Consider the following 10,183-nt stretch of genomic DNA (forward strand, 5'->3'; position numbering starts at 1 on the left):
GTTGACTCCCCACATCCAAATCCTGGTTCTTTCACTCGTTTCTTGTGTGACTCTGGGCAAGTTCCTCAACCTCTCTGTGACTCGATTTCCTCATCTGTAAAATGGGATCTATTTCTTGGGATTATCGTGAGGATTAAATTTTAGTGCCTCTGAAAGTATTCAGAACAGTACCTGGCAGTTGGATACTGAGAAAATGTCAGCTGTCATTATTTAATTAACACAACTTCATTTTACAACTAGACTTCACTTTTAAATGGCTTTTACAGATGCAGTGTAATTAATCTTGTGCCATCCTACACATCACATACCAGCCTCTGAAAGGGTTCTGGTACATTGCTTTATGATCTAAAGGAAGAACTTTAAACTCACAGGGTGTTAAAAGCTACTTAGGGTCTGGTCTCTTTATTCATTCCATTCTTCAGGTAAAATTCCTTCTTTAAGTAAGAGTAGAAGACGCTTGAAAAACCAGAATAATTCCATGAGCGTGCTTGTCTTTAGCAAACAGTGGGCATCCAGCTCAGTGATGGTGTTTACATTTCCATAGAAACAAAGGTTTCTATCACTATCAAGACTGACTTACCAGTTGGGCAGTTAAAGTCCGCACACATACAGAAACCTTTACTTTGGAACAAGATGAGTAGGTATAGCTGAATCAAATTTCCTTTAATTACAACACATTCAAAGATTTTCTTAAATTGTCTTCTAATCATAATCAGAACCTCCCACTACTTTGTAGCTTCAGCTAGAGGTGGGGCTGTAGGATTCATGTTGTGTATATTCAAGCAGTTTTCCTTTAGCTCACTTCTTTTTATTTAATCCTTTTAATACACTTTTATTTGCTTTGTTGGATATTGGGCGGATTCATAGACAATAAGATTTGACCTAGATAATGTTTTTCTTTGGATTCCTTTATCATGTCATTTTTCAATCATAAAATTATGTTCCCTTATTTCACAAATATCTATCACCTAGGTGATTTAAACATAGATGTTGAATATTTGTTCAACATTTAAAATAATTGCTGTCATTTAATGAGGTGTTGAATATATGCCAAGTATTGTACTGGTTCCTTTATATAGATTGTTTCACTTAATCTTCACAATAATTTTATGAAATGGAAACTTATGGATCCCTTTTTAGGAATGAGTGAACTGAATTTTATGGCAATCAAGTAAAGTGCCTAAGGCTACATGCTAACAAGTGGTAGACCTGGGATTTGAACCTGGCATTCTGATTACAGCATGGGTGTTAGTAACTCCAGTGCCTGAAATAACCAAATCCATGAGTAAATGAAGAAACCAACCAGCAAACAAAAGGGCCTTTATGTCCCTACTTGCCAGCAGTTTGGCTGCTTATACTTACCCTTCATCTATTTTTATCTCAACAAAAAGTCCCTTTGTCTATCCTAAATTCCAGTTCAAAGGAAGAATTTGAGGTAGGCTCCCAAAGTGCTTGTGGGTTCCCGGTTATTCAGGTTTCAGTCATTCCCTCCAGGGCACCATGAAAGCATCCTACTAGCTTATTGGATTTTGAATAATTGGGTTATTTTGGTACAGTGCCTGACTCCCAGAAGCCCCAGACGCTGCATGTTCTCAGAAAGGAAATTAGATCCTCGGTCATCTAGAATAATATTTATATCCATGTCCTCCCTCTTGAATCCATTTCAGCAGTACGGCCCCCGGGATATTTTAAAAATATGAAGTTATCTATGTCACCCCACCTATCTAAATAAGCTTCCAGTGGGACTTGGACTTTAAGATGATGTACTGAACGTGTAAGTTTGCATTCCCTCCCTCCCCAGGCCCCACTGAAACGGAAGTCAAGAAATACAAAAGAAACCTCTCGACAAAGAAAACGGAAGGCATTCGGTTATAAACGAAGAGGACCTCAACACATTTCTGGAAGAGAGAAAGTTGGTGGAGCATGAAAAAGAATGAGAGAGTGAAGGTACCCTTCAGACAGTATAAGCTGATCTGAACGACCCAACCCCCGAGAGACTTGGGCACCTAAAATGTCTGTCCATGCCAGTTGTAAAATTGAGCCCCATCCCATTCTTGTGCACCAAACACAGGCAGCCAGCTCTTGGTACCAGTGAAAAATCTGTTGTTACTGTTTGTCGTTGTCGTCGTTGTCATCGTCGTTGTCGTTTATATAAAGGAACTGAACAAACTACCTTAGGAGAGGTAGGAGTTGGTGCGCCAAAATAAAGTTTCCCTTTTCGTGGAAATAAGTGAGCCCCCAACCTGTCAGCCAATTCTCTACCGACGGTCGAGACCCATCCCCCCACTCAAGTAACCAAGTGCTTTCAGTCACTGAAGAGGCTTCGTGGAAAATCAGATTGAGCCATAGGATGACAGAGGAAACCCACACCAACTCCAGTAAAAGTCAGCAGTTATAGTGATTCTTAAATGCTATGGTCAGCTAGAAACTCCCAGACGTTGGGCATGACGGGGTGGGCAGGTGAGAGGAAATACCAGAGGAGAAACGTGTAAGAAAAAATTACCAATTAGAATTAGGAGATTTGAAAAACAACAAATTCTGGAAGAAACAAAGTTAAAATGGAAAAAAAAATAAATAACTTAAAAATCTAGCTATATCTTCAGAGAGAGCTGAGGTGTATTTGTAAGATGAAAACCAGAGGGAAAACTCTGAGAATAAAAAGAGCCTTTGAAAATGAAATAAGACTGCCAAAAAATTCAGTAAACATGCTAGAAAATAAAGTTGAGAGAATTTCCCTAGGTATAGAGCAAAAAGAAATAGAAGAAAATAGGAAGAAAGGAAAGAGACATAGACAATCAATATCTAACCATTAGAAGTTTCTGGAAGAGAAAACAAAATATAGGTTAAGAAAAGAAAAATGAACAGAAAGATCTAAGTCTCCAGAATGAGGGGGCCTCAATAAAACCTACATTTTGAGACACAATCTTGTGAATTTTTGGAATGTTAAAGATAGAAGACATTGAAAGTGCCCAGAGAGAAAATAAAATTAGGTCATCGTATTTAACTAAAAAGAGATAAGAAATAGACCGGCAGCAGATTTTTCATCAGCAACACTGAAAGCTAGAAGCCAATGGAGCAGTGTCTTCAAATATCTTACAAATTTTTTATCCAGGATTCCATAGCAAGCCAAACTGTCAAGGGTCAAGCCAAAATAAAGACATTTTCTGACATGTAAGTTTTCAGAAAGTCTACCTCCTTTGCACCCTTACTGAGAAAGCACCTTGAGGAAGTTCTCCAGCAAAATGAGGGTGAGAACCAGGAAAGAAGAAGCAGAATTTAGAAAATGATGAACCTTGCCCAGGAAGCATCACTTCAGAGTGACACTTATCCAGTAGTATGTCTCACTCCAGAGAGAGAGTTTTATCCAGCAGACCCATTTCAGATGAGAGCGCACAGTCTCTGGGTCTCTAGGAAGAATATGCATTCTGTGCCATAGATCGTATCATTGAGACGCCGGGATGTTTGAGAACATGGAGAACATAGATCCTGTAGTCAATATAAAAGAAAACAAAAACGTGTCAAGAAATTCACACCCAATTATGAAACAACAACAAAAAATACTCATGTGATGTAAGAAGACCCCATTTGACATTGGCGGTAGGTACATTGCCCGTGGCACAGTCATGACATTAGCTGTGTACGGAAGAAAACGTCCTAGCTTCTGTGTGGCTCTCAATAAACAATATTTACGTAGCCCAAATAATGCAGATGCTGTTTATTGGCATACGGTGTTCTGATCAGCCTATAGGCAAAACACGAAAGGCTTAATTTTTTTATTTAGAAATGAAGTTGAAAGTAAGTAATCCCGACAAGGAAAAAGAGAGCAGAAAGAGGCTGAGAGCTAGCTGTAGGAAGAGAGGGGAGAGGAAGAGGAGGACTGCTTATATCATCAAAGTGGGGGTGAAAAAAGTCTGCAGTTAATGGAACAAGAGCTAGAGGATCAGTACACTGTTCAAAGCTATAAATTAAATGAACAGAAGTGTTAAAAATGACATCAAAAATTTGGGAAAGGATAGGCAAAGGAAAGGTGGGGGTAGTGTAAGTTAAATCCTTATCTTTTGTAATGGGGTATTATCAAAGATTGTGTAAAGTTAATAAGCCAAGAAATTATTGTTCAAACATATTATTTAATATTAGGAAGTTTAGATAACAGGAGATCTAAAAATAGAAATCGTTAAATGCATTGCTTCTAGGGAATGGGGCTAGTTAAAAAGGTAGGTTGGGGATCTGTGTTTTTCATTTTAAGTTCTTCTGTACTATTTAATTTTTTACCTTGTGCATGTATTACTTTGAAAAAATTTTTAATAAACTCAAATAAAAATCTTTCAGTGGCTTCTTACTGACTAAGATACAGTCCAACCAAAACCCTTAAAATGGTTTAAAATGCCCTCAAGTGTTTGTATCCACCCAGTGTGTCCAGGCTCATCCTAACTCCCCAACACTCTCTAGTTCTAGCCACACCTAATATCCTCCAACTATTCAAACACACTTTGCCCTGTTTCTGCAGGTGTTTCACAGAAAACAAAGCCTGCCCCTTATCTCGCCATATGTCTGGTGACAGGGCTTATTGTCTAGCAAGTTTTCAACATTTGTTGAGTAAATGTACAACAAGGTATTGCATGAAGACTGCCAGCTAGTGTTCTTTCCCAAGAAGGCACATATATTCCCCTATTCCAGGAAGTATTTCAAGACCATACGGGGCTGCGAGCTTTCTTGCACTCCCATTCATTTGATAATTTTCATACGTTTTAGTCTTATATGAGACCAGGTGGTGTTGGAGGACTTTTATCCATCTGCTAGTCTCCTTTGCCACTTTGCCTGCGATCGTTATCTGTTTTCAGCTATTTTTTTTCCTTCTTTATCTAGTTCCCAAGGCCACTGGGGCTGGCCTTGGGGCTGGGGCTCTCTAATGCGTACTGGCCTTCCAGCCAATCTTCAGCAGCTGCCTTTATTGGAAATGCTTCCTATCTCCTCTTCATAAGATTAATCTCCGACATACCTCATCCCTAAACCAAGGTCCCACCCGTTGTCACAACCTCACCGAACGTATGCACTTAGGCCGATAGCAAACCAGGTATGGCCTTACGTGATGACTATTTTTGCTGACAAAAATAACACCCTTCTTTCAAGACTGCTTCACTCCTATGCGCTTTATTACAAGATTTTGGACCCTACTCGACTTCCGCTTTGAAATGACTTTCTTTCTTTGACTCGTGTCACCGGAGTCAGTCTTCCAAGTTTGGTAGAGAAGGGGGTGGGAGGTGAGCCTCAACTTTTCAGAGATCTTCTAACTATATACAAACACATAGACAATTCCGTAGCTAATCCAAGAGAGCTGTAGAAATGCTACTTATGCATTTGGATACCTGTGCATTTAAATGTTTGGTTTTTTGTGTTTGTTTTTAAAGAAGCATTTATTTGATAGGAAAGCTTGGGCAGTTGAAGTTAACTGCCAATGTTCTAGTCTCATGTTGGGTAGTTGATTTCATAGGTGCTCATTATAGGAGAAAGAAATAGAATAAATAAAAGTAAATTAAAAACAAGTCATTCACTGACTAGTGATGACTGTCAGGAGCCAAGGATTATGTTAATACAAATATGTGCGCCTGAGAGCCATTAAGAAGTTACTTCTGTTCATCCGCACTACATAGGAACTCACATAATTATTTACGAAACGTTCATGTAGGTACCGAAAATTTCTTTGCGCAGACTACCTAAAGTTTGACACAAAATTCACTTTCACGGATTGCCAGAACTATCTGGTGTAATTTGAGACCTGAGACAGTACTGAAAGGATAGGAAGAAAGGCAAAATGATGACATGTACAATATAAAAACCAGTCAAAGCGTCCACAAAAGGCCCCAAAGACACAGAAGAACCCCTCGCCCCGCCTTTCTCAACACAACCTGTAGTCCAAGACCCAGGTATACACAGCAGGCTATACCTATGCCTAGCCCTGTTATCTGTGAAGTGTCTGTGCTTTAAACAGAGGCCAAGGACCTGGAAAAAGACCATAAACTCCTTCCTCATCCTCCATCAAAGTAAATAAGGATGGGAAAGGCAACTCCAGCTTTTTTTTTTTTTTTTACATGGACTTTCTCCTTTTGTTCTTGCTGTCTGGCCACCTAAAAATTTGTTCAACAAACACTTATTAAACACGTATGGCAATGCTAGTTACTATTATGGGGTCTAGAAATACAAGATAAGAAACCTGCCCTTCTAAGTGCTTTTCAGTTTGAACATAAAGATGAACAAATAAACATATCAGGTATAAAAAGCACTATAAAGGAATATAAAAGTAAGCAAGGACGTGGGTAAGAGAATGCACAATGGGTCCAAGAAAGCTCCTCTGATAAGGTGACATTTGAGCAGATTCTTGAAAGAAATGATGGAACGAACGATGTAGATAATTTAAGGCAAAAAGAGGTAAAATTATGCTCGACATATTGAGAACAGCAAGACAGACGTGAGTTTCATCCTATAATGGTCAATAGCTACTTTCTCAGATGTAAGTCTGGATCACAGACGTCTGACCTTGACATTATGATAGGAGCTGTTGATCTAAAGGAAATGCATGACTTTGTAATCTGTCCTCAGATGTCAAGGCACACTTCCCAGTAAATTTTGCAGCTTCTCTCCTCTGAAATTTCTCTGTGACTAAGAAGAGAGAGGAGCTCATCTCAGTGGATGCTATAGCCTCTGCCAAAGGTATTGAATGGAGACATAACTCCATAAACTAAATTCTGGGCCCCCATCAATGGCCTGATGGATCCATATGAATTTGCTTCCAAATTCATATGGAGAGAACTGATCTGGAAACAACTGAATAAATTTTTATAGCGCTGGAAGTTTTAGTCTTACGTATCGATGTCCATCAGAACAAATGTGTAGAGAGTAGTGGGGAACTTAGATTCAGTCAGTCTTGGCTTCTCATTCCATATCCTCTCTCCACTCCCAAGCTGAATGATGTTCATTCGACCTCGGTTAAAATTAAAAGACACTTTGGATCACAATTCTCAATACACAATGTTAAGTCTTGAAAAGGAAGACCTTAATGTCACAGAAACTTTGGAATAAATCAATTTGGAAAGAACCATTTACATTTGCAGAAAAAAAAAAAAAGATAATATTGCTGGTGCCAGAAGACTAGGAACTTTGACACGTTCTTTGTGGGAATTTTGTTGTAGATATGACCTTCTATGTCTCCCAACCCCCACACTAGCCCCTCTGGCTTTGGTATCTGCAACCCTTGTGGATCTGTGCATGAAGATGTATAAACCACACTGGTGTGGGTGCAATTACAGGAAACTAGATCTGTTGTGTGCCTTCCCAACAGGTCTAATATTCTCAGAGCCAGAGGAAAAACATCTGCTCTCAGCCCTGGGTGAAGTCAGTTTTACTGGCTTCTAAGCAACTGAAGTCTTCAGTACAAAATCAAACTTCAAGTCTAACCTGGGGATGGGAGGGGTTTAAGAATGTAAGAAGACCCCTCCCTTGTTCCCTGCTGGAGGAAGAGAGCTCCAGCATGGATATCTCTGGAGTGGCAGTGATACGTTCCAAGGCATCCTCTGTGATTGGAATATTACTGGCTCCTACCACATATGTTCTATATCCTTATGATCCAAAAAGAAAACAAAGGCCCTGGTTAATTTTGCCAATACACCAAAGAAGACCATGAAAGCTTCTATAACTGAATTAGGGCTAGCCAACGGTCAAGAGAAGCAGCAAACTTTAGCTTCATTGCTTTGAATAAACAGGCAGGCAGGAACTCACACTTAGAGATGAACCATGCTATACTTTGAATAAAGGTTATCATATGTGTACTAGAGGGTGAAAATGCAGTGGGCGAGTCTTATAAACTCGAGTTGATGGCTCTGTTCTTTACTTCCACTGCAACACAATTTCAATACATGCACTTGAGCGTTCTAATGTTAGGAGATATAATTATAGCAGTACTCGTGTTAGCCTGGTCCTTCAAGAGGCAGAAGCCGAGATGAGATCAGGTGTGTTAGGAGAGCCATAAGACTGTGATGGATGTGAAGGAGAGAGCACAGGAAAGAAAGGCTGACACACTGCAGTGCAGGTCTCACAGAGCTTTGTCAAGGCCAGTGGGGAGTCCTTCAGCCGAAGTCACCCTTCAGAAGAGCCCCACGTCTCCCAGGAGTGGGCCTTGCTTAGTACCCCCGTCACACTTAATCACTGACCAGGAGAAGCCATGGCCTTGGCCCCAAGGATTCCAGAGCCAGCAGCTGGGGCCATCTGTCAATTACGTACCCACTCGCTGCCCTTGGAGACCTGAGCAGACCATTTTCATGGCCACCACAGTACTTATTCTTAAAACAGCTGTAGACACCTGTTATGGATCATCTTAAATAGTGACTTAGTCAACCTCCCCAGTGACTCCTGCCAGTAAATGCACACAGGTGGATCCATCCATCTCTATTCCTAAATTAGAGTATAGCTAATCCTTTCCAGATTCTTGAGGCCCTTCAGGGAAAGAACATATTGGGGCACATAAGTTTAACTCGCAACTAAAAATAGTTGAAGAAGAAGGCCAATGACTCTTAACACCAGCCCATAACTGGAAAGCATGTGTATCAAGTAACTTCTGCATTTGGCTTGGTGAAAATTTCTGAAAGGATTTTCCTCTATTTGACAAAAATGGAAAGTTCAAACTACCAACAAGTTAATGGTTAAATTATTGATTAGGTAATTTTGAATCGTCTTTGTCTTAAATAATAGAAATTTATGTTCTCACAGTTCTGGAGGCTGGAAGTCCAAGGTCAAGCTGCCAGGGGAATTTGGTTTCCCTAAGGCCTCTCTCCTGAGCTTGCTGACAGTCACCTTCTTGCTCCATCCTCATGGTTTTTCCTCTTTGTGTGGGCATCCCCAGTGGCTCCTTTTCTAATAGGGACTCCAGTCATATTGTCTTTAGGGCCCACCTCATCAGGCTCATTTTCATTTAATCACCTCTTTAAAGACCTTCTGTCCAAATGCGATTACATTCTAAAGTACTGAGAGACTTCGACATATGAATTTGAGGACGGGGACACAATTTGGCCCATAACAAGAAGCATTTCACAATGTATTACAATAAGAATCAGCATTTCATTCCTGGTTGCCCCACTCTCAAAAAATAAATAAATAAATAAACAAAAATAAAATAAAATAAAACTGCTTTAAAATACTAAAAGTATATTTTGATGATGTTTCAAAGATAAACACAGTAATCATACAGCATTATGTTAGTTTAAGAGGAAAAAGTGAAAAGGAAGAATCAGCCAAGTACGTGCGGGAAGGAGTCTGCTGGTGACCTTGGAAAGAAATGAAGTGGTCCAAGCAGAAGCTGCATTGCTGAGATCTGAACCTCAGTCTTGGCAAAGGAAAAAATGAACGGCAGGGAAGAAATGGCATGCTGTCTACAGAGAGGCAAGGAATAGAGTTTAACCAACGTATATTTCAGTCCAGGAAAAATAACAGGAGGAGATTAAATAAATAAATAAATAAATAAATAAAAACACAAAAAGGAGAGGGAACTGGACAGCAAGATCCTGGAGGAGATGCCACCTGTTTTATAAAGAGAAAGGGCTCCAGATCTGGTGAAGAGACTGGCCTTGACAAGCCCCCAGACAGAAGAGAGAATGTACTTGAGTCAGCTACTGTTCTAGAATTCAGTGAGGCTGTTTGAGGGAATAACTGCAACTTTTAAATAATATCCGTGCAGAGCCAGTCATGAACCTTATTTTTAAAAATTAGGTACATCTAATGACTTTATAAACAGTGCGATGGTTTACATGCATAATCAGTGGCGGCCCCAACGAGGGGCTTTAGAAAAATAAGGGATCTAAAGCCACAGTCTCCATAACGCTCATCTCCCTTCCCCTTCCTGTATCCTCTCTCTCCCCCTAAAAACAAAACAAAACTCAACCAAAGTAAAAATAATCTATCTGCGTTGCAAAGCTGAGCAAAATCAGATTCGCAGCCAATCTCCTATTACTCTTCCCCCGTGATTTTCACCTTCCCATCCCTCCTAGATATAAATTCAAGCAGCAGCTGTAGGTTCCGCAGCCATGCATGAACGTGTCTGCTTGGTGATGTGACAGGCATACTTTCTTTCCAGCGGGAATATCACTGGGCATTTCTGTCATCTCTCAGGCCCCAGTCTCTTGGCCGAGTTTTCTGG

General features: G+C 40.1%; 1 protein-coding gene across 4 annotated transcripts in view; it reads left to right on the plus strand.

Moving 5' to 3' along the window:
* TCAF1 (TRPM8 channel associated factor 1) overlaps positions 1-4,321 on the plus strand; it is a 48,643-nt gene extending 44,322 nt beyond the window's left edge. For all 4 annotated transcript variants that reach the window (XM_039860696.1, XM_039860695.1, XM_039860699.1 and 1 more), the window contains exon 9: positions 1,802-4,321. Coding sequence is in view for 3 of the 4 variants with exons in the window: in XM_039860695.1 (XP_039716629.1) it covers positions 1,802-1,811 (10 nt within the window). In the remaining variant the exon portion in view is untranslated. The remainder of the gene's footprint in view (positions 1-1,801) is intronic.
* The last annotated feature ends 5,862 nt before the right edge of the window (positions 4,322-10,183 follow it).

This window comes from Pteropus medius, unplaced genomic scaffold, assembly GCF_902729225.1.
Source record: "Pteropus medius unplaced genomic scaffold, Ma_sr-lr_union100, whole genome shotgun sequence".
In the NCBI taxonomy this organism is placed as follows: Eukaryota; Metazoa; Chordata; class Mammalia; order Chiroptera; family Pteropodidae; genus Pteropus; species Pteropus medius.